The following is a 25787-nucleotide window of genomic DNA, read 5'->3' on the forward strand; positions in this document are numbered from 1 at the left end:
AGTACAGAAATCGCTTCTTTGACAGACATGTAGGTTTTTTTTTAAGTGGCTCGTTGGTCTAGGGGTATGATTCTCGCTTTGGGTGTGAGAGGTCCCGGGTTCAAATCCCGGACGAGCCCTGCACGGGAAGCCTTCCTTAAGGTGTGGTCAGGTTGCTGATACTAAGCTATTATGTGCTTAAACAAGGGATAAGGATATGACATGCAATATTTCACCCTTAAGGCAGTGTTAAAATATCTTAAAACAAAGGTGGAAGTTGCACTTTATGAAGTCAAATGTTTGCAACAAAACTCCAGTTTAACTTTCATCATAAAACATACCCTAAATAAATGACATATTAACATTTATGTAAATGTGATTTAAATATCTGGTGAAAACAGCAACTCCCATGATGCCATGCTACTTCACTGTGTCCTCTACTGCTATGTTGTTTGCTTTAGTTAACAGACCCCTAGGAGCATAAATTACATACTGTACCTTTAAGCACAAATGTCAAACACTGATAAAGTTTTTTTGTTTCATATAATTAATAGACAGTAATTTGGTAATTTTAGACTGGAGCACAGTGGTGGAAAAAAACAGTATTTGGATGGCCTTAAAATTTTAAAATTTTGTTTGTTTGTGTTGCTTTAAAAGGTGTGGCTCAAGCAAACAACTGCAATTTTGATTTATTCATTTATTATTATTTAGGCTTTTTTGTTTATCATTAACAAGTAAATATAACGGAATTCTTAATAGGTTGAACATGTCATGTCCTGAATGTGTTTCATTATTTTTCTGGAACATCCAGTTTTGTCTACTATGGAACTGAGCATGTGCACAAGGGAGTATGTGTGTTTGAGAATGGAACAATACTTGGCAGAGTTCAATGGCTTAACCCATAAAGACCCAAACAGCCACTGACAGCCAAAACCACTTACTGATCTAAAATGTTTAATAGCTGCTGATCCACTAATCCTATCAATACATGTAAATAACTGGTGTAAAATACAGTTTGTCATCTTTTCATGCTCATCAGATATGATCCATTTGGACGTGCAGACGCTCTGTAGTTACTGTGGAAACGCTGTCATCTTCTACAACATGATTCACCAGTAAAACCCATGGAGTTGGATCAATGACAGTGGAGGGACACACTTGGTTTATGTTCAATTAATAATAGATTTGCTTTATTTATTTATTTTAACTTGTCTTGTCCAGCATCCTAACAGCAGAATGGTAGTCTGGCTGCCTGTTGGTGCTGAACAAAAAACAAAAAAACAAAAACTGATTTGCTGAAATAGTCAGTTTTCTCTGTTTTGAAATAATAACCACCAACTTTAATCTGAGCTTTTACGAATATTTACACGATCAGTAAATGGCATATAGGAAAATACCTGATGTTCACAAAAAAAAAAACCAAAATACAGAGGATAATGTCATAATGAATGGCGATAAATCACTTACGAAAAGCGAAATATAGAGAAAAAAAATATTTTGGAACTGCCACAAGAGTAGCACTGGGTCTTTATGGGTTAAGAATGATTCTTAATGTATTATATCACAAATGTATGGGGTGTCCAAAAACATTTTCCGCCACTGTATGTTTACCATTTCATAACCAAACCACATGGTAAAAAAAAAAAAAAAAAAAAAAAAAAAGAATGTGACATGAAAGAAATAATGTTGGATGGTGTAAATGGATATAAATCACTGAACAGATTTGACTGTTTATTATTAGCTTACTTTGTCAGTACCAGCTGATGTCTTTAGTCAGTTTTGCGTAGGAGCCACGCAAAACAGACGCAGGGTTTGGCTTAGTTTTGTGCTTGTCTTGCTGTTTAAGATGTTATTTTTGTGGTAGTAGATGTAGGACAGAGTGTGCAGGTTGATAGCTCAACCACTTTACATAACCAAAGACATCCCCTGGTGTTTCCCAGCGTGCCCGCTCCCGTCTGTTTTGGCTAATCTTTTTTCTGCAGGCAAGCTTTCACACAAGCTGTTATGTAACTCGCTGGCACCCTGGACGTACACCACTCGGGCCTGTCACTGTGAATGTAAATACATGTTTATTTCCCCCCATCGAGTCCAGTGGCACAGACTATGCTTTGAAGTCCGTCCCTGCCAGCGAGATGTGGCTGAGCTCCCTCTTTTCCTCTGCAGGGCAAAGGCAGCACATACTTTAGACTTTCTCACCTCAGGGCACAAAGCAGCACAATGGTCTTCATTTGTTTTATTGGGTTACAGGAAACCTCTTTTTTATTGCCTCACCTTGATCGTTTACAAGACGGTAAAAGTCCGGCTACAGCGCCCATCTATGAATGCACCACCCACTGAGAATCTGGCTTATTAAAAACAGAAAAAAAGCACCAGACTGGGGATACTAACCAGGTCTGCATGTTCTAATTGAAGCAGTGATATATGCACGGCTGTTGGTGCTTTCACAACATCTCATCTGTGATAAAATAGCATATCTTTACCCCTTTGAGCGCATAATACATGGCATATTATAATATAAAACTGCAATTAAATCAGCAGTTGGGAAGCTTCTAAGTTATTTCTCCTAGTTTTGCTAAGTGCTGTTTTTTTTTTTGAATACTCTGATGTTAATTTTATCCTGGCGAGAGAATTTGAGCTTCATAAAAGCAAATGTATTTCAACACCCAAACCAGTCAGCAGGATAAATTGTTGCCACCGTCACACATACTCATATAATTTCAGTTTGTGAACCAAAAATGCATCTCATACCAACATTTCCCCATTTCCGTTTGTCCTCATTTTTATGATTTACATGCTCTGTGACTATTTGACCTTTAAGTTTTTGTCTTCAGCTTGATTTGGTGTGAATATCTTTAAATGGTACACACTGGGACACAAATTCTAGGATAAGAAATAGTCTAGACCAGGGGTGTCAAACTCATTTTAGTTCAGGGACCTTATTCAGCTAAATTTGATCTGAAGTGGGCCGAACCAGTAAAAATAATAATGTAATAATACATAAATAATGACAACTCCAAATTTTTGTCTTTGTTTTAGTGTAAAAAAAAACATTAAATTATGAAAATACTTACTTTTATAAACGCTCCAAAAAAAAAAAAAAAAACCTGAAAAAACTGAAATTTAAATTAAAAAACATAAGAAAATTTAGTGCAATTTTAACAATATTATTCCTCCACTTCTCATTTCTACATGTGCATTATGATCAGATCAACAAAGACACTAAACACTGAGGAATGGGAAGAAAAGAGTTCAAATTGGGCGGAATTTTCTTTAGACATTTCAGGTTGTTCATATTTGTTCAGGTTATTCATATTTTAGTGTTACAGGATAGTTTGTAATTGTAAATATTTTCATAATTTAATGTTATTTTTTGCACTAAAACAAAGAAAAAAAAAACTTAAGTTGTTAATTATAGATTTTTTTGGCTTAATTGAAGATTTTTTTTACTTAATTGAAGATTTTTTTTTTTGCTTAATTCAAGATATTTTTTTTTTAACTTAATTGAAGATTTTTTTTTTTTTTTTTTTGCTTAATTCACGATTATTTTTTACTTAATTGAAGATTTTTTTTTTTTTTTTGCTTAATTGAAGATTTTTTTTTTTTTTGCTTAATTCAAGATTTTTTTTTACGTAATTGAAGTTTGTTTTTTTTTTCTTAATTGAAGATTAATTTTTACTTAACTGAAGATTTTTTTTTTTTTTTTTTGTGGCTTAATTCAAGATTTTTTCCTTAATTCAAGTTATTATTATTATTATTTTTTGCTTAATTCAATTCAAGACTGGGTGAATTTTTGCACTTCGCAAAAACATCCCAGGGGCTGAACTGGACCCTTTGGTGGGCCACATCTGGCCCCCGGGCCGCATGTTTGACACCTCTGGTCTAGAGCCTTTCAGTTAATTTCCGGTTTCCAGGAGGTGTTATCACAAAGTGCAGACTAAAATTTGTCTGGACATAATCACACAGACCTACAACCAGACACAGCAGTGGAACATATGATAGCAAGGCCAACTGATGAAGTAAACTCACCAAATCCTGTCAGGTGTACAGCATCCACATCTCTCTTATCTACAGATGCCTTGAACTCCCCATAGAATGGCTAACAGACTGTAAAGCTGTTGTATGATTTCATGCTCTCTGTAAAAATAGGACTCTATAGAGGTCACTGATGTCCCAAATTGCCCATTCTGCTCTGATTGGGAAACTCTACCTATGGAGCGATCATGACCCATAACAACCAGACAACTACTACAGTCGCGGAAAAAATTATTAGACCATCAAAAGTCATCAAAAACAATGGTCATGAAATCCAGTACTAACTCCTGTGTGTATCATGTGACTAAAACAAACAGAAAAGAAATCATGGAATGCCTAAAAGCACTGTTTTTGTCAGTACAATGCCATAGATATTGATGTAAGAACTGAACTGATTTTGGTTATTATCAAGAAAACATGGAAAATGTCTAGATATCAGCTCTGAAATTAAACTCTTATGAGCTATTTTTGTTGTTATCATTATATTTGTCCAAACAAATGTACCTTTAGTCATACCAGGCATTAAAATGAACAAGAAGTTGAGGAAAACAAGGGTGGTCTAATAATTTTTTCAGCGACTGTAGGTTCTCCGCACAGATTAGTAACTGGTAGAATTTGTAGCCAAGAATGAAATATGTGAAAACTCATTAAAAAACCCCCCAAAAGTAAAGCAAGTGTTTCAGCGGACGCAAAATTGGTGTATGTCCCAGAGTGCAGGATGAGTCATTTTTTTCCTAGCAAGGACAAGGTATGTGAGCAGCACTAATGTTTCTGTGAAATCTTAAATATATTCAGTGATTCAACCCCTTGTAGACTATTTTCACAAATTTGCCTCAGTGTTCCACTGTTTTTGTAATGAGGTGCCGCTCAACATTCTTTGTGGATGTACATATGTTACTGATTGTATATGATCCCTGATGTTTATGGATCAGTTTCAACAACCTGTTTCTATAATGGTGTTATTAATTTCATGACATTCTACTGATATTTGCTACTGATATATGCCTAAGTTGCATTAGTAGCTACAGCCTATTTTAAAGGTAGGGTAGGAGATCCTGGAAAAACGGTTCGAGCAAGCTACATTTTGAAAAAACACAATTCATAAGTCCAAACCCCTTTCTTCGGACTTCCTCCCAAAGCCACACCACCATTGTATTGATTGTACTCACAGAGGGGGGAGGGACAAATGGCAGTTGAATTTGAAAGACATATCACCATTCAATCATTTTGATGGGCCGGTTAAAATGATTGGATGGTGTTTTTTCAGTCCTGTCCATTCCACAGTCCTGTCCATTCCACAGTCCTGTCCATTCCACAGGTGACTAAAATTTGTTTTTTTTGTGTGTTAGATCATTTAATGAATTAGGTGTAATTGGGGTGTGAAGGGGATTTTAAGCAATATAGTAAAAAAAATGCACCGGGAAAACATTTCCTACCCTACCTTTAATGGATGATATATGATATTATCAAAATACTAGAGAAACCTGGATGCAGATTTGTAAGTATACAGAGATCAGTGAATGCATGTCTACCCACTAAAGTCATACATTATGAGGGTTATGGCATTTTCTGTTGTTTTATGATATACTCCTCATGGAATGCAAAGAAACACCTGAAACACTGGAAACTGCTGCAAAACAACAGTAAATTGCTGTCAGGTGTTAAACTTTATGGGCGTGTTTGCACCAGCATAACATTAGCAAAATGTTTTTTGTGAATTAGTCTCTAAAATAGAGGAGATTGTGGCTCAAATGCTACGCAACATCCTGTGTAATTAGCAGGTACAACCCATTCTGTTGTAGTGTTGGAAATGGTAGACTCTAAAGACTCTTCCACATCAGTGGCCATCTTGGTTGTTTTCAGGAGTCTCTCAAAGGTCAGCCATTCAGTCAGTCTCATCCCATGTCATGTGTGTTTTTACTCCATTCTCCTGTCAGGCTGAACTTTCCCCGGGGTTTTCCTGACGAGTACTCCTTCATGGTGACCTTCCGCATGATTAAGAACACAGTGAACAAGGTTTGGAACATCTGGCAAATTGTGGATGAAGATGGCCAAAAACAAGCCGGGCTACGATTCAATGGAGACCAGCAGGCTCTGGAGTACTTCCTGATGGGTGCTGATGGCAACCTGCAGACCGTCATCTTCCCTGGTCTGTCTGTGCTGTTCAACACCAAATGGCACAAGGTGATGATCGGCGTGGAGCGTGAGCAGGTTACCCTATACGTGGACTGCCAGCCTGTGGATCGGAAACCCATTAAAGGCAAAGGCCCTGTCAACACAGAGGGAGACACTCTCATTGGCAGGCTGGATGCTGATCCTGACGCCTCTGTAGTGGTAAGCTAGGATGGAGAATTGCCTGCTGTATTTAATCATGTTCACTGAGTCTTTTTACAAGTTCTATCAGTGAAATTCTGCTCTCAGTGAACAAACACATTCGGCTTTATATGTGTGCTGAGCTCTGCTATAATTCTAAAGTGCTGCTGTCACAGCAAAGTGGCTCAGTAGGGTTCCATCTGAAAAAAACTTAATCCCTGCAGAAAATCACATAGGTGGAAAACCAAGCTCAACAACCCATAGAGGGTCATGATTCAAAACTACAAAGAAATAATTGACAAAGCAAGATCCTTAGTAGTATTTCATCTATAAATGAAAGCATTGTATTTGCAGTAACAGTAACATCTCTTTTCAGTTTGAGCTTCAGTGGATGCTAATTCACTGCGACCCAAAGAGAGCGCAGAGAGAGAGCTGCAGCGAGCTGCCTGCCACCGAGGTACAGTAACTGCGATCTGCTTAGCATCTGCTGTGGTTTGTGGTTTTATTCTGGGCAATAGGGCTGCCAGCTTGCTGAAAGAAAACAGGGCATAAATATTGAGATTTAGATAAAGAAGTTCAACAAACCACTGCCAAGCAGTTTACTTTACTGCACGCTGAGGTTAGAGTTCATCCAAAACATCATGTAAGTACAGACCACTGAGAGGAGTCCAACAGCAGATTGAGGTTTTAGTTCTTCTAACAGTTCTTGGAGGCAGAATTTGCCTAGATCCAGTTTACATGGTCTCATTGGCTGTGTTACAACTCAACACATGGAGCCAAAACACAAATATTAGCTACCTAACTGGCAAACTGAACAAACAAAAAGGAAATGTGATTCAATTAAATGTATGAGCTCTAAAGCTTGGCCAACGTCAGCTGCCAAACAGCTGCGGCTCCGGTTAAATTCAGCCTAGAAGCAGCATCTGTAACTTATGGCCATGTCGAGGAATAGGCTTTGAAACTTGTAAATTTAAAAACAACATGTTTTGGATTATAACCTCTACAGATTAATGGATTAAGGTGTTACATACCATCAGACTTTTCATACCACCACCAGATAACAATTATCCTGTGGCATATCACAAAATCCATCTGGTAATTAGAATTAGCATGAAAATATAAAATATATGTCATGATGACCTATACTAACTTTTGTTGTCCATCTACTTTTCAGCAATGTCATAGTTTATTCAATAATCTGATTTGATACTTTTAATCCATACTATTGTTAGCTGTAAGATATAACCATAGTTTAGAAAGTTAGCAATGGTATTACTTTCATTACATCTGCACAGAGGTGTTAGCATAGCTTTTGTCATATATTCAACTGGATAAGTAAGCTTTGCACTTGGATTTTGCATTTTTACACAGATTTACAGATGTGTGAAAACAGAAGGAAAACAAATGTGATGGAGTGATGCTAAAACTGAATAGTGTCATATTCATGTCACATGAGAGTTCTTGTTATGACCATAACTGTATATGGAGCCACTGTTGGTCATTTGGGTGCTTAGTGGTGCCCAAACAAACAAAACACACACAAATAAAATAAAAAATAATATAGTTTGGGTGCTTAAATTTCAATTCCAGGAATCCAGCAACATATTCATCTAGCCACAAACACTGTAAACTATAAAATTAAATACTATGTTGGCTAAATTTGTCTCATATTGACTATAATCTTAATGTGTCTATTGAAGTTGTGCTTCATTCATATTATATTTTTGTGCCATTCGGTGTTCTTGGCTTCACTAGCAGCATGACTGAGGGTCAGAAATGAAGCCTCTGTCACTGCATTCACATATAAAGTGTGGCTCCAAAAGGACAATTCTTAAAGACGGGCACTTTTATTTGGCTTCTCAAACGCCGTGAAAACTAAAAGAAATAAAATACAATGGATTTAGGCACTTAACTGAAACCTAAACAACATGAAATGTGAATAGCAAAAGGCTATCCTACCTCGTGACCACCTGCCACTTCGGAGGTTTCAGGTAAAGTCTTTTCGTCTTGCGCATTCTAAATAAACATGTTAATTAGAACAAACGTGATTATGAATATACAATGATACAAATGTACACAGTATTACAAGATACCTTATACAGCTAGCTTCCCTTAGCAGCTACTGCAGACGTGGCTTCGTCAAAGGCTTTAGCATATCTGGGCTAAAACGGACCTTGAATCTTCTCTAACTCTCACCAAGTCTCGTGATAACTGTGATAAATAGACCGAAATAAATAAAATGCTTTACATTAACCTCAGTATAACAAATAATGCCTCCTATACATGAAACGAAACATATTTTCCATAAATGAAGATAATAACATAATTATAATATTTCATCAAATATTTTAACTCTTAAAACAAAACATACATTTCTTCCATGCTTACACTGACTCTTACATAAAGTTCATGAATAAAAAGGAGTTCCAACCTTTTTGATTAAAATATGGTCACTTCTCACTCCAAAAAGTCAACATGGACATGGCCAAATAATGAGCTACTGGCTTCAGAGCAGCAGTTTGGAAAACCAATGGGTAATATCGCAGTTCCTCTAATTATGTACATTTCATGCGCAGGACACAATGACATGGCATACAGTTACACTTTAGTTAGAACATTTATGTGGTCCACCATCAGCATCCAAGGTTTTGGTCATCTAAACCTGATCCAAATTCACAATCATACAACTTGCATGATGGTGGTGGTGGTGGTGGTGGTGGTGGGGCCTCATTAGACATGAATATTGCATTGTGAAGTCAAGCAATCCTTAAAATAGAAGTAGTAAATGTTAAAATAAATAACCCTTTTTTCTGTTTTTGTGGCAATAAGATCAAGGTAGAAAAGTTTTGCACGATATGACATTTCTGATTAAATTCTCTCTTTCCTTTCAGAGAACAATTAATGAGATTTTTGCCTTAGAGAAATACTTGAAGTTAATAATAAAATGCCACTCTGATGTCTCATACTATGGAAGGTCTGGGGTGCAATAATTTAAGATTAGCATGAGAATGTTATTCCGAAAGGTTTTTATCAAGATGCAAATGTCTGTAGCCACTGCAGGCAGAAATATTCCCTGGCCTAGTGCGCTCTGTCAGATTCCAGGCTAACATTTCTGCTTCGAGCTGTGAAGCGGGCCTGTACATGGGGAGTGATGGTACTGTGGGCTGTGAATCAAATGGCAGCATGATTTACTCACTACTACAGTAATGAACAGCTTCTGCCAACACTTTTGGTGGGGATGGTGTGACTACTTTCACTAACTCCTTTTTATCTGATTTCTCTTGCTTCTTCAGATGTATGCCAATGCTGAGGTATTTATTTTTCTACATCTCTACCTTCTTTTTGCTTTGTAATTTTAAACCAATAATCTATTTCATTGCTTTGTTTGCCTAATTACCTCATTGCTTTATGCTACACCTCATTTTAGTTGTGTTTTTATTTGTCATTTACCGTTTGTTTATTAGATAGTAAATTAGACATATTTTACATCAAATTATATGTAACTAGTATGGTCTTTATTCTAATTTTACTTGTGTATCTGTTTAAGTAGATGTGTAAACTTACAGGATTATTTTTGGTGGTCAGAAAAAAAACTTGCCAAATGGAAGTTAGCTTGAAAGTGTGGTTATTTTCCTTGTTCAAGTGGAGTTAGCCTACACAATCTGACCATAAAATAACATAAAAGGTGTATAATGTAAACTATTTGTGAAGGTAAAATTAGCACGCTTGAGTCATTACGAGAAGTTGGTGTTGGAGCCTGTTTTGTACTAGGAGATATTCATTCCTAATGTTAGTTAATTCCATTGCTAAGCTAACAGCTTTTGATAGCTAACATCCATGATAACAGCCTCTACACTAATTGCTAAGTAGAAGATTTGCATTTTTTTTTTTCTTCAAAGAAAATCCTTATGCTTGCTTCAGAATCCTTAAAATCCTTATTTTTACTCTCATGAGTATCCGATGCAAGCTACAGTTAGCTTAGAAACGTAGTTTAGCTAGCTAACATCAGAAAATAGCTGGCTACCAGGACCAAACACATTCCAACGCAAACTTCTCGAATAAATCGTATACATTGAACCTTTAACCCTTTCATGCACAGCTGTTCTCTTATATATTCATGGATTTTGTTGTTTTAATTCCATATCAGTTAACACAGTGGATGCTTATGCACCACTCCATATGCTGCAATTCATTGTTCTTGATAAACCTGATCTGCAGTAACTTGTTTGAGTGTAAATCATTGCTTGTTATTTATTTATTTAACAAAAAGTTGTTGTTTTTTTTTTGCATATTATCTCCATGAAGTGAGTAGTGACTAGTATTAGAGTATGTTAAAATGTGAGAAAATGTCAGATTAGCTACATTAAAAACATTTTATTTCATAGTTTTCACACAGTATATCGGTAAATATGTTTCTTTGCTTCAAAAATTAAATGCATGGCGTCCAGTTAAGTGGACCTTTTCGCAACTCAAATAGGTTCATAAAAAAAAACAATCAATCGCAATGTTTTTTTAATGCCTAGAGAAATTAAAACTTTCAGTAAAAAAAAAAAATCTTGATTAAGGCTCTCATAATTCATGCATGAAAGGGTTAAGGGTCTTAAAATGCCATCATACCTCTTAGTCTGATCAGCTACAAATTAATCTAGAAATATCTCTAGACTGATATACAGGGTGTCCCATAAGTCTCCATACATAGGAGACATAATACATATGGTTCTAACATGTATTTCTTTATATTTCTTCTTTATAGTTCTTCAGGAGTGGAGGACACGCATTGAAATGTGTTCCCGACAAAATGGATATATAGATATAGAGCATATTATATAAATAAAAATGGTTTATGTCAAGAAACGTTTATTTTTCCTATGTATGGAGACTTATGGGACACCCTGTAGAGTATAATAGCATAAAGGCAGCTAACAGTGCTGTTTCCTCATCTGGTTGTTTTGACAATGGAGTTGCCCTGTTTGTCCCATTTGCTCACTGGTTATTGCTTCTCTCAGCCTGACAAATCAGTCCAAGGCCCTCCAGGTGCCCCTGGCCCTGAAGGCCCCAGAGGGGACCCCGGAGAGGATGGCAGAGATGGAAGAGATGTAAGGGTTTACCTTCACATAACCACTTTTCCTTCTACAAATAAATGTCTGATGTTTCTCTGCAGCCTCAGTACTTCCTGTACTGTAAGAAGTATGTCACTGTTTTCTTTGACGCTGTTGTTTTTTGTTCCTCCAGGGTCTTCCGGGTTCTCCTGGCAGTCCAGGCAGTCCTGTAAGTATCAAATAGTAAATGATGTACTGAAAAATACTTCAGAGGCTCTTGATCCATGGGTCTGTCTTTGAACACTTCATCCCTGGCCTCATGGGTTCACTAGATTAAAAAAAAAAAAAAAAATACAAAAAACATTTAGTCCATATTGGCATTAAGGCCAATGATGACACATTTTTAGACCAACCTTTTGCCACTAATCCTACAATATTTTGTCCTCCATTTAAAGTAAGTAATTTGCTCTTCATAATATACAGACATAGGTTATAAATACATTTTACCCACTGCTGAACACATTGGTAACATAGATAACTTTTGCTGCTGCTATTTTTCTGTCCCTCATGGACTCTCGTTACACCACTTCAACATCTGTTTTCAAGATAGTCACTTTCTAGCCAGTTCTAGATCATTTTTATGCATCATATTAAAGGTTGACACAAACTTTAAAAAAAACTTCCCTTTGATTTTGCAGAACAATTTTTCAACAAGAACACTTCTGAAGTAATGAATATTTAGATTATACATAGCACTGACATTTCCAACTCTTAACACCAGGCAAGACGTTGTGTATCAGAACATACGACCAAAATCAACAACGCATCAATGCTATGTATCCACAGACTGTTTACGCACATCTGTACTATGCTAACTTCAAGTTTTGAAAAGAAACTCAGTTGGTCACAATAAGACTGTGTATTATACTCTTAATGTGCTGCATTAGCTGATAGTTTACATTACATCTCTGTCAGCTTAGCTCTGATTTTAGACAAAAACAGCCACAGTAACACTAGATATGGTTTCTGTATGGTTTCTGTTGTCGAAAGATCTGTTTGGAATCATCTAATCAAGGGAAGAACTGTACCAGTTTAGTCTGAACCGTGGATCAACATACGACACATTCAGGGAAGATGATTACATGACATAGCGATGGCCAAAAAACAAAACCTCTTATCTGCAAATTTTTAGATTTTGAGTTTTCACATTAAATGGTGAGAACAAGGATGACTCCACATTTTCAGTCTATCTGCAAGATAATTCCACCCTTTCTTATGGCATGAAGGTCACCTGACAAAAACCTCCTAGACCGTACTATAATAAAACTAAATGTTTTTTTTTGTTTCCTGAAAAAAGTGATTTTTTTCAAATAGGAGGTTTTGTATTCTGGCCATCGATTTTGTAAGTTTATACCTTCATAAACTTCATAAACAAACTCATCAGTGCAGCTTTCAGCATCAAATGGTATTCTTTTACTATAGAGCTGTGTCCAGTGAATGAAACTTCTAATGGTCGCATACATTCACAGTGACATGTTGACCTGTGGCTGTAATTTAGTGAGTCCATTTCTGTAAATGCAGTTTGATTTTTAAACATTAATGAGCCTTTAAGGTAAAATTGGAAAAGTAGAAATACTGCTGAGAATTTCGTTAACACATATGACTGATTATCTTTTTCTGTCACCTTGCCAAATATTCTCAAAAGCTCCAAAACATGACTGGTAGTAACAACGGGTAATTGTTTAACAGGTAGCTGTATCATTTTTCCTTTTTCCTTATTTACAATGTTTCAAAAGGTTGTGTTACATCACTTGACTTTCACAATACATAGAAACCCAGCTTGTGAGAAATGACTCCAGTGGGTCTCTGAAAAATAGTCCTTAGACATGGCCTGAAAAAACCCCCACAAATTTCTCTTGAAGGATAATCAATACACTAAATGGATTTTTATTGGTTTTTTAAAAAGTTTTCTCTCAAGTCATTCTTCTTGCAAACTTCACATATAGGGTCGTTTAACACTGATATTCAGCAAACCTGAGACATTTAATTGCGTTATCTTTGTCCAGTCCATTTATATCTGCATGGCCACATCAGTGTAGGTGGTCATTGGTCTCAGTAACAACAAAAGTCACTCATTGGTCATTGATTAAATGTTTACTGTCACTGCCTGTGTGTATCTTAGCAACACTACAGGGAGATGCAGGAAGAAGATAAAGCTGTTTTATCCTTGTTGTGTCTGGTTCCTAGGGCAGCAAAGGAGACAAGGGAGAGATCGGTCTTCCAGGGCAGAGAGGTCTGCCTGGCCTTCCAGGACCCGCTGTAAGAACCAGACCCACCTCCACTGACACACAATATGTGTATCATACTCACAAATACTGTCTTTGTGTGTGCTTATGTTGATCTGGGTCTTATCGCTAACCTTTAAAGCAGGGGTGTCAAACTCATTTTAGTATTTAGTTTAATGCAGCTTAATATGATCTAAAGTGGGCCAGGCCAGTAAAATAACATAAATAATAGCATAAGAACTGATAAATAATGTCAGCTCCACAGTTTTTTCTGTTTTTGAGTGAAAAAAGTCAAATTCTGTCATGAAAATGTTTACATCTACGAACTGTACTTGAACATAACATGAACAAATATGAACCTGAAAATTCTGAAGAAAAATAAGTGCAGTTTTAACAATATTACACCTTAGTTTTATCATTTATACATATGCGTCACAACTTACAGATCACAGTGGATCTACCAATACACAAAACATTTAGTAACGGGCAGAATATTGTTAAAATTCCACATACTTATATTTAGACATCTGAGATTGTTCGTATTTGTTCAGGTTTTTCACATTTTTTGTAAAAGGCTAGTCTGTAAATATCAACATTTTTGTGTAATTTAACTTTTTTTTTTTTTACACTAAAACCAAGAAAAAGGTTTGTGGTTTTCATTGTTGATAGTTTATTGTGATAGTATTTTACTGGTCTGACCCACTTTAGACTAAATCGACCTAAAATGATTTGAACATCCTTGATTGTTAATATCTTCAGTGCAATTTTTGCATTTCACAAATTCATCCCAGGGCCGGATTGGACCCTTTGGAGGGCCGGTTTTGGCCCCCGAGCTGCATGTTTGACACCTGTGCTTTAAAGTATAAAAAATATGAGGAAAAAGCTTAAATCTTTGTCCAGTTAGAGACAGAAGAAACTTCTTTTCTTTCTGCGGAGCATATTCAAATCTAATATTACTGTCCCCTCCCAGACAAGATGAGGGCCTTCCCGGTTAATAATTAGCATGCTCATAAAGGTTAATTTGGTGATTACATTCATAAGATTTACATATTACCATAAGAAAGAAATGTAGAAATTACACATGAATTCTCATCTAGCAGGAGGATATTACATGAACACCACAAGGTATTAGAGATTATGGCTAAAAAGTAAAATGATAAAAAACCCTGTCTTTTCACCTTCATTATATTATTCCATGGAAGACTTATGTAGATGTATGCATTGTAACCGACCATGAAATCCTGTCTATCGTGCGTAGTGCAAAAGAGATTCAGAGAACTTTATACAACAGTAGATGGGTTGGAAAATGAATGAACCAGACGCTGAGTCAGTAACCCAATCAGCTGTTCATCTGTTAAATGAGCCTCTAACAACCCCTTTCATTCACTGTGATCGTCCCGTTAATGTGTTTACATAAATAACCCAGCTCTTTTTGCATTAACCTTTAAGAAACCTGGACTAATAACCTGCTACAAATGTCAGCATTTAGTCCAGATCTACACAGGTTGTAGAAAAGGACTTTATTTTAATGATATATGGGAGCAAACATGCCTTGGCTCTTTGACTACAGAGGTAATGCGAGGCCTTACTACAGTAGCTGGTCTTTGCTGGAGTGGGTAGATTTCAGGGTTATTGTGTGGGAGACGGGGGGTTAAATTCTATGAGTAAATGAAAACTGATGACATGACAATATCTTGCACCCCTTTGTCTTGTTTAGCACCACTTGTCATTGGGTGCAAAGTGTAAATGTTTAATGTTGTGGTGAGTTTTAACCAAATAGTGTTGGAGCTGAACTGACTGGGTTTTTGTTGGCAGGGTTCTCCAGGTCCTATGGGTCCCAGAGGACTCGTTGGTGAGAGAGTAAGTTAAAAAAAATTGAGTTGCATTTGTTTTTTGTTGTTATTATTATTATTATTACAGTGTTACTGATCATTTTCCTCTGAATTGTAGGGACTTCCTGGCTTTCCTGGACCAGCAGGTCCTCCTGTAAGTGGACAGTCTCTCAACCAAATAACATATGTACAGCACTCTGATGATTTATGTTTTGAACCAACAAATGATCCATATTCTCTGTCATTTTTCAGGGCCCAGCAACAGAAGGACCCGCTGTGTGTGATGCTGCTGTGTTTTGTTGTGGTCTAAAAATCTTATTGAAATGAGTTCATCTGTAGTTTATTAGTCTACCACTGTACTAACTGGCATGTGTCCATGTCTGACCACTAGGGACCACCAGGGAAACCAGGAACCCCAGGAGATGAAGGAAACATCGGCCCTGAGGTCAGAGTTCAGTCTGCGGTGCTCAAACAAGCATCATAAATATTCCACTACATTTATGAGCTACTTTAGACCATGGTTTGAGCAATCTGAATGTGTTCTTGTATTTTGTACAGTATATTAAATATTATTGATGATTTTTTTTTTACTGGCAGGGTCCCCCTGGACCCAGAGGTACAGCTGGTGTAGCAGGGCCTCCTGGCCCTCCTGGTCCCCCAGGGCCTGTGGTAAGATTCAGAGCTAACATCTTGTTGATGCCTGCTAATATTCTGCATTTAATCCATTCATGGTAGCATGTAAATGGTGCCTAAGACTCCCACAGGATGGCATGCACACAGTGCAAACATGAATTTCTATAATAATTGTTGATTTTTCTAACATTAATGTCACACACTGACTGTAGAGTAGAAGTGGATGTAGCTGCATGTGGTATCACCCATTGGGTTTGGTTGTCCCTGGGAAACGACTGAAGTGCTTTTTTCTGCTGCTTATTTACGTGTATCATGCAAAAATAGGTTTGCAGAGGTATGTAGGATATCATCTTCCTCCAAAAACAAACTGCTCTAATTGGAGCAACTACAATGACCCAGTAATGATCCTTAACTGTGAGGTTCACAGATCCTCTGCAGGGGACAAACATTTAACAGGATAATTATCATCACATATTTTAGGATTTTCCTGATCAAATAAGCCCCAAAAAACATCAGCAACACCCAACCCAATTCAAATTCTGTATTTAAGCCTTTACTTCTTGGTTTTATTGGTGTCAGAAGTGTCAAATAACTTTTTAGTTCCAAATACTGAACAGCTCTCTAACAGAAGCTCTGAAACTCCATCTCAAAGGCAAAGGAGTTGCAGAGATCACAAAAAATCACCATAGAGCCAAAGACATTATAGATACAGTCAATTGATGTATGTGTTCTTAGTAATGGAGCTAAATCTGATCTTAACACTCTGCTGCACAGGCCTAACCCAAATAACCCTTATGCTAATTTGTCATTTCTGTTTTGACATTTCTAAATGTCTCTTTTGGCTGTGATATCTGTGAAACTATGAATGAATGATGTTGGATGCTGGCATGTCTTTTCCCTTTACCTCTGTGGGAATCTCTGCTATGGTTGATTTATATGGACATCTAAACCCTGGCGGCTGTTTTAGATGTCACTCTGCTGTGTTTTAGGGACCTCCTGGTGCCAACGCTGAGGGAAGTGGGGAAGCTGTGAGTGGTTTACTGTCTTTTATTCTGCCAAATGTTTCCTAGATGCATGGCGGTTTGGACTGGTGACGGGGACTTTGGGATCAAAAAGACGCATTAATGTTACCAGTCTCTTCCACAGCCATGCGTTTTAAGCATGTGTCTGTGTTGTTTGTCCCATGTATGAATTCAATCCCATCTGTTGGTGCGTTTGCAGTGTCCTGCTGCCTGCCCTGCTGGACCTCAGGGACTGCCTGGGCTACCAGGAATGAAGGTATGTCGATGAAGGACGCTCAGTTATTCAACCAATGTGACACCAAAAACAACAGAAAGTATATTTAGACTGCAGTTACTTTTGTGTGTTAACCAGAAAATGTGGTTGCAACAAATATCCAAGAACCATGTAGATTATTATGGCACTGTGAAAATGCAAATCCTCAGTTTCATTTAGCAAAAGATGAAAGTGACTCAAAGACTAGTCCAGGATTAGTTCAGGAATCACAAACATTAATAAAGTCACCAGATGTTTATCTCATAGTGTTGTAAATTGTGAATGGACACAACTAATTTCTGATTTCCTCTGACAGCAAACTGCTCATTTGTTTAATTTTACTTTACTTTTTTTTCCTCTTTTGTTCAGACAAGGTATAGTTTTTAGATGTTACCTACTTAACACTGTGACTCCAGTCTTCCTCAGAAGCATCATCCAGCGTGCTGCTGACATGTCATTTATCAGCTGGTCTGAACAAAAGAAAAAAAAAAAGAAAAGCATAATTACATTAACAGAAGACAAAATGAACATCATTAGCCTGCTCATTTGTTTTTTCCTAAATACTTGTACATATTTTTTCCCCCCAGAGGACAGTTTCAAATGGAGTACTAGTGTAATATCAGTTTTGATTTTGTAATTATCACCACAAGTTGTAAGGCTTTTTCTCCTAACTGTATTTTCCATCTGAAATTGTAGCACTTTTACAAGTAAATACAAACTGACATTGTCACATTTGCACACTCATTAAAGTTTTAGGAAGGATTTTGCATTTGTCAAAAACAGTATTTATTTTTTTAGGACTGCAACATGTGGGATAAAGAGTTTGCATTGTCTGTTCATCCCCACTGCCTGACAACTCAAACATTTTGTCTCATTGCACATATTTCTGAAAATATAGAATAGTCATATACAGTATATGCATGGCTCAGTGTACAACAATTCTGTTTTAAAGATTTGTATAATATAACAACATCAAATAATACAAATAGACTTGGTTTGCAAAGGCTGCTGGTATTAGCAGCTAAGGCTGTTATGCTAACATGCTAAGCTGATGAAGACAGAAAACAGACTGATTCTTCAACATATAACACTTGACAAAAATGATAATTAAACACCCTTCAGGAATTCATCAGTTTATTAAAAAGTAAAGCAAGTATGATATTCACATTTTGCATAACAGTAAACTATTACTAATGAGTCTAGTGTTACAAATTAGCTAGCATGGCTATAAGCTAGCACTAAAAACAAAAACACTAAAAACCAAACACTGCCTAAGGTGAAATATTTGGACATGTTTGTACTTAGGAGAAATTCCAGGATTTTTTTTTTTTTAATTTGTAGATTTGCAATTAATTTGTAGAGAAAAGAATGCAGAGCTATGATAATACTTTTGTAAAATCAGATAAATGTATTGACAGTGTAGAAAATGCTAATTAAAGACACTGTCATCTTTAGGGACACAAAGGTTTGGCCGGTGAGCCTGGAAAAGATGGAATACCTGGAGACAAGGTAAGACAAAAATAAAACGGCTGTTACAGGTTGACATTTAACAAATTGAATTTGTGCTGTCCATCCTAATGCTGTTCATATTCTCATCTGAGGTGAGCTCCGTCAGGGTCACGTATCTGGAAAGTGACGGCATCATGTAAACAGCTTGATGTGATTATGATCCGTCATGCACCTTAATTAATTTGTTCTTGTTTGTTTTTCCACAGGGAGAGACCGGAGCAGATGGTCCTCAGGGTCCACCAGGACGCATGGGAGATGACGTAAAACAGCCGCATTAACAGCCACTGTTCGAGTTTACAGAAGTAACCAGGTTGATGTCGACTTTTAAATGTCTCTTGTGTCATTATAGGGTCAAAGGGGGCCAATCGGATTTCCCGGAAGCCCTGGAGAAAAGGGAGACAAAGTAAGTCAAATAGTTTTATTTTTATTTATTTATTTTTTTTATTTATTTAAACATCATAAACAGCAAGAGAAAAAAAAATATTCAAACAAGTAACATCATTGTGCAGGAGAGGATAGAAGCCAAAACAGGCTTATGTGAGTACCTCCCCAGAAATGAACAATACACAGGAGGAAGAAAAAAAAAAAGAATTTAAAAAAAGTGACTTACTATACAGCACATTCTTACTGTGAGAGTCACTTCTATCTTTTCTTTTTTTGTAATTTACTAATTTTCTAAAAGGAGCCGCATTTTACAGCAAATGTTTCAAAATCTATACAGTATTTATATCTTGTCTCGAATGCAGGCCTCTTCTTAAACTAACAGAACTCTATTTTACTTTTGTTATAGACTAAATTGCCTCTAATTTTGTATCTAAATGCGATGAAACATATTTATCACTGTTTTGTTTGTTTACTGTGTCGCATCCCATCTGTTACATCCTACCTTCCACAAAATACAATTCTTTTGAGAACATTTTTTGGCAAGACACATAAATGTTCTGTTTTCAGCAGCAGATGTCAAGTCTGTTCTGAAAAGCTGATTTTATTCTACACACCTGTGAAAAAGCAGCTATTTCCAGTCATTATTTTATTTAGAAATACTGGTGACAGGAAGCAGCTGCATTTTTGGAAAAGTGGAGGACAAATTGGATTTCCAGTACAGGTTGGGTAACAACAGACCAAAACTGAAGCAAGTTTTTTCAAATGTTATTCTACTAGTCACTCTGTAGAAGTTCAACTGTTTTATCCAGAATGTCTATGAGGCCAAAAAAAAACTGTTGACCATCAATAAGAGGGTCAGTCTATCTCAGTTCACCCAATGAGACGATGAAATTTGGTGTATGGGTTATTCATAGATTACAAGATGACACGAGAAGTCATTCCATAAACATGGCGATAAATGTAAATAAAGTGTTGATTGACAGATATATTCATTATTATTATCTATCCCGTACTAAATTTAAAACATTTTTGGGTTTCCTGGTGTGTCCACATATACCGCGACATGTTTCTTCTTCTTCTCTGCTTTTTGTAACATCCGTCAACATCCGCTTTTTTAATTCACCTGACTCTAGTTGCTGAAAAAGGTCTTTCCATTGCGGTTTTGCGTGATATACCAATTCCGCTACTCCTGAAAAACCCCCTCTTGCCAGCACAAAAACATTTAATCGTAAAACGAGAGTTTCGGTGAAATTCTCATTTTTCCATTAGGTAAATTTTTATGCGCAAGTTATACTTGCACAATTTGAGGGTCAATGGAAAAGCGACTACTCTCTAAAAGTTCAACTGTTTTATCCAGAATGTCTATGAGGCCAAAAAAAATTGTTGACCATATGAGAGCGTCAGTCCATCACAGTTCAGCCAATGAGTTAAACCCCACCTCCTCCAATTTTGATGAAATTTGGTGTATGGGTAATTCATAGCCAGAGAAGCTGAAATTTCAATTTTTAACTTTATCGGACCAATGGTTTTCCAGATATGGCAGTTTATTTATTTTTTTCACTTTTTTGTGAAAAAGGCTGTGGCAACCTAATTTCCAACTGGTGAAACTCAGCAACCACTGGTCTGATTTTAAAAAGCGAGGTAATTCTGTAAAGGGGAAACCATAAGGAATCGAAATTTAGAATTATTTTGTGCATTTGGGTACAATTGAGGTGAATTACCTTTTGATTTATATTTTGACCTTGAAAGTGACACTCTGTGACACACCCGACCTCTTTGACAGCATTATGAAAAATATAACCCTATGTGTCAACTACAACATAGAAAGAAATTGGAGGGGTGTTCTTTTGCATACTTGAGCAAATTGGGATAGAATATAGGCCTAGCGCAAGATTCCTTGTAAATTCTGTGTATTAAGAGTGCAGAATATGTGCCTACACATACACCTTGTCCAGACCTTGCATTTTTGACAGGTCTAAACAAACCCAGATTCTAATCAATGTTTACACTGCAGTTCAGTTTTCTGATTATTTCTGATTATTATTGATTTGGTGGAGGAGGTCTCAGAAGAGTTTGGTGAAAAAGTGAAAACATGAAATTGCCATATCTCAAAAACCATTGGTCCAACAAAGTTAAAATTGGAAATTTTGTCTTTTCTGGCTATGAATTACCTATATACCAAATTTCATAAAAATCAAAAGGGGATGAGGTTTAAAAATACCATTTAATTGGGTGACTTGAGATGGGCTAGATACAGGGTAGACATGTTGAAACTGTCAAGGATTTAATTTGGTTGCTTTTGCCGGCTAAGAATTTAAAATAAAAATGCATTTGTTTGTGTCTGTCTGATGCAGCCACATCTTTTGAAACACAAAAATAAATCTCCGCAAATATTTCACGATAATATTTAAGATACATTTTAGAAAAATTGTGTAAAATTTAAATGTGTCAAAACACTTTTTTTCCTCTACTGTGTCTGACATTATTTTATTATTATTGTTTTTGTTTATATCTATATATATCTATCTATATCTATATCTATATCTACATCTACATCTACATCTATATATCTATATCTATATCTATCTATCTATATATATATATATATATATATATATATATATATATATATATATATATATATATAAAATCTTTTATTGGATTTTTGTACACACTTAGCAATATCTGACATGTACAATGTTTCCAGGTGTTCTGGTTGAAAAGTAATAAGAAGTTGTCTTATACAATGTATAATTAGATCAACAGCAGTTGTAATCTAAGCCAGAACGGCCTCTATGAATGAACCATAATGAACTATTATCCCTCCCCTCCCACTATTAAGGAAAAAAACAAAAAGAACCCCAAAACAAAACATATGACCACTGCTGGATTTAGAAATAAAATAAATGAAATTAAAATAGGTAATTGAAACAAACTGGGGGGGCATCTACAGTAGTAACTCTCTGGTAGTATCTGACATTATTAAAAAAAATAATAATAATAAAGTTCTGTTCATCTCCAGAAGAGTTATTCTTAAAAATCTGCAGCTATCTTTCCCTCCAACTTTTCTATCCACTTTCTAGTTACTATTTATAGAATTCTACTCAATTTACTGATACATGTGCAAGAAACATTAAAAACCAAATTTTTTAATGACAATATTGAAGCCAAAATGTTACTAGAGACCAGGAACAGCTCTTATTACATTTCATACTACTTTATTTGCAGGGTCCTCCTGGTTTCAATGGTATCCCTGGACCCACTGGTCCGCCTGGAGCTCCAGTAAGCGGTCTTACTTTGATCATTTATCCTCTACATCCTCTGTATCCTCTGCTCTCTAGCACTTACAGTCATCTGAAAGTAAAAAGCACAGGATGTGATTGATAACCAGCTCTCCGGATGTGTCTCTAATTCAATTTGCTCTCTCAGGGTGTGGAGGGAATCCGTGGACGTCAGGGACTGCTGGGGCCTAAGGGTGACGAAGTGAGTTATCCACTTCAAACTAGATGGTTCGCTGTAACATATATCGCAAAATACGATTTAAAAGACCATTTACAACCTTTGGTATGGCTTTGATCAGGGTGCTGTCGGACCGCAAGGAGAGACAGGAAAGCCTGGGGAAAAAGGAGAAACTGTAAGTTGTGTCCACTGGACTGATTTAATGATCACTTACACTGTTGATTGGTTTATAAATGCGTTTCTGTGACAACACAGGGAGAACCAGGGACAGACGGACTGGATGGACTTCCTGGAGCTGATGGGGCCAAGGTAACTTCTGATCTTGTTATCTTTCACTTTTCAATGATTTTTTTCTTTTCTCCCCATTTTTCAGGTTGTATAAGAAGCACCCAAGAGTCTTATTATAATATTCCAGTTCTATATCATTCTAAAAACCCCAAAAATACAGTAACTAGTAATGTAATAAAATGTCACAGCTGATACATTTTTACCGATAATCTAATACTTTTCAACCTGGTGTAACAATTTAGAGGGCTTTTGTAATAATAATTATTAAAGATGATGCTTTTTGTTGGAAATGTAAGGTGCACTAGTTTTCAAAATGTATAACACTGGTCATATCATGGTAGCCCATTGAACAGATAAACATTTGATCATAATTTGATGTTTGGAAGTAAATTCTAGTAATTATGTTGAAATACGGCAAAGATGCATTAACCCATAAAGACCCAAACAGCCACTGCAACCAAAACCATCTGCTGATCTGAAATGTTTAATCATTTCTGAACCAGTAAACCTATCAATACGCTAAAATAATTCAGATATGACCCATTTGGACGTTAAGAGACTCCTTAGTGAATGTGGAAACACAGTCATCTTCTACAACCAATCCAGTTTTGTCTTCGATGGAACTGAGCATGTGTACAAGGGAGTATGTGTGTTTGAGAATGGAACAATACTTGGCAGAGTTCAATGGCTTAACCCATAAAGACCCAAACAGCCACTGACAGCCAAAACCACTTACTGGTTACTACTAATTACTAATACCTGATTTTCACTGAGAAAACACAAAATACAGAAGATAATATTATAATAAATGGTAATAAATCACTTGAAAAAAGATAAATATAGAGAAAAATTAATTTGGAAAGTGCCACAAAAGTAGCTCAAAGTAGGTCAAAGTATTACAATAATAGATTTTAAATCAAATTTTATTACATTTATAGGAACACAACGGGGGTTATATATATATAACTCCTATGAGAACACATTTATTTCATTGTACTGTTCTTGGTCCCAGAATACTTTGGCATAAATGGAAGTACACTGATTATTTCAAAACATTTTCTTTCTTCTTCTCTTTTAACACTTGAATCTAATTAAAAACTATAACCTCATACAGTTATTGGTTCTGTTAGTTTTTCACTCATTGTTTTTAACTTTGATTAAGAGTTCACTGTTTTTTAAATGGTTGGAAACTTTTGCCCTTAATTTCTAAAAAAGGAGACAATATGGAACTAATTATAGTATCAATAATAATAATAATAATATTACATGCATTTCTATCTAGTTATGGTGATGTGTTCATCAACATTCAATCTACTCTACAGGGAGAGCCTGGTACTCCTGGAGCCTCTGGTATTCGGGGGATTGTGGGTATTCCAGTAAGTCCAATTTCCTTTTATTCTTACAGTTTCTGTTTCAATAACAGAGTCTGTAAAAGTCTGTTATCTCTATATACAGCCTGTACTTATATTCTAGGAAAGAGGACAGAGAGCACTGTGTAAATACAATTATGTATGAAGTTCAGTCATACATTTTACCCTTTTCTCACATAAAAAAGTTTGTGTGAAGAAGTCTTCTCTTAGGTTTTTTCCTGTGCTGTTTTTTTTCAGGGGCTGCCAGGGAAGCAGGGAGTAGTCGGACCCGCTGGTGCAAAGGTAATTAGAACCATTTAATGAGGAATGCCCACATAGGATACACTTTTTTCTGCACTAATACATTGTTATAGAGATAATGTTTTTGTACAGAGTGAATTGAACTAAGAATTTGATAACCGACATGATTACTGTTGTGGCTTCAGGGCGACGCTGGTGACGTGGGAGCCATTGGACCAGTTGGACTTCCCGGAAAAACTGTGAGATTTTTTTCATTAATCTCTCATTATCTTTATTTGTTTATTTATTATTGGAAAACCAGATCACAGACTTACGTGATTTGCACAGGGTGAGACTGGAGCTCCAGGAGAAGATGGAAAACCAGGAGATAAAGGAGCTACTGTGAGTTTACCTTTCATTTCAGGCATAGATTTCCATCCGTTCTGTTCCATTTATTCTTATATATGAGGTCTTCTTAGTTATAGAGGATTAAGGTACGTTGTTATCACATGATGATTAGTCTGTGCTTAAAATTCTAGGGTGAAACCGGAAAGCAGGGGCCAGTGGGGCCTGCAGGTCCTCCAGGAATCCAGGTAAAACATTATTATAGAAGGTCACATTTAATAGCACATGTTCACTCATGAATTACACTTTTAAAGGGGTCAGTTATAGATTACTGGCATTAAAAAGTCTAAACTTCATTAATAGAGAAGATGGATAGAAAACCAAATCAGTGTTTACCAAGCCCCAAGAAATTCTCATATCTGGCATATGGATTCTCAAGTCACAAGACCAGCATGTCCCAAAATAAGACCAAACCAAAACTAGCAATACCCACATCAAGGCCCACATCAGGACAAGTCCCAAGTCAAGACCAAATAAGTCCTGAATGACGACAGAAACTAAAACATGGAAGTCTCTCATCAAGTCCAGCAAGTCCCAAGACACAAGCCAAGAGCAGTACATCAAGGTCCAAGTCAAGACCAAACAAGTCCTGAATAAAGACACCAGACAATGCAAGCTGGTCCCACATAAAGTCCCATGTCAAGACTGCAAATCCTGAGTTAAGACCAAGAAGTCCCCAATAATGACAAAATGCTAAAACTAAAAGCTGCACATTATAACCCAAGATAAGTCCCAAGTCCAGACCAACATCTCCAAGTCCCAACC

The 25787-nt window shown here is 36.4% G+C and overlaps 1 protein-coding gene and 1 non-coding gene across 2 annotated transcripts in view; both read left to right on the top strand.

The window, feature by feature from the left end:
- The window catches only part of col9a1c (collagen, type IX, alpha 1c), a 52591-nt gene that overhangs the window by 21443 nt on the left and 5361 nt on the right, over positions 1-25787 (top strand). Inside the window, exons 5-29 of the mRNA XM_030147333.1 lie at positions 5949-6345; positions 6701-6781; positions 9618-9635; positions 11331-11420; positions 11557-11592; positions 13611-13682; positions 15464-15508; positions 15599-15634; positions 15733-15756; positions 15872-15925; positions 16078-16149; positions 17103-17141; positions 17335-17391; positions 18844-18897; positions 19104-19157; positions 19247-19300; positions 22510-22563; positions 22711-22764; positions 22862-22915; positions 22996-23049; positions 24351-24404; positions 24636-24680; positions 24824-24877; positions 24966-25019; positions 25157-25210. Of these exons, the coding sequence (XP_030003193.1) occupies positions 5949-6345; positions 6701-6781; positions 9618-9635; positions 11331-11420; positions 11557-11592; positions 13611-13682; positions 15464-15508; positions 15599-15634; positions 15733-15756; positions 15872-15925; positions 16078-16149; positions 17103-17141; positions 17335-17391; positions 18844-18897; positions 19104-19157; positions 19247-19300; positions 22510-22563; positions 22711-22764; positions 22862-22915; positions 22996-23049; positions 24351-24404; positions 24636-24680; positions 24824-24877; positions 24966-25019; positions 25157-25210 (1660 nt within the window). The remainder of the gene's footprint in view (positions 1-5948; positions 6346-6700; positions 6782-9617; positions 9636-11330; positions 11421-11556; positions 11593-13610; positions 13683-15463; positions 15509-15598; positions 15635-15732; positions 15757-15871; positions 15926-16077; positions 16150-17102; positions 17142-17334; positions 17392-18843; positions 18898-19103; positions 19158-19246; positions 19301-22509; positions 22564-22710; positions 22765-22861; positions 22916-22995; positions 23050-24350; positions 24405-24635; positions 24681-24823; positions 24878-24965; positions 25020-25156; positions 25211-25787) is intronic.
- Positions 48-119, top strand: trnap-ugg (transfer RNA proline (anticodon UGG)). The gene has a single exon. It is a non-coding gene; the product is annotated as a tRNA-Pro (tRNA).

This window comes from Sphaeramia orbicularis, chromosome 11 (genome assembly GCF_902148855.1).
Source record: "Sphaeramia orbicularis chromosome 11, fSphaOr1.1, whole genome shotgun sequence".
NCBI lineage: Eukaryota > Metazoa > Chordata > Actinopteri > Kurtiformes > Apogonidae > Sphaeramia > Sphaeramia orbicularis.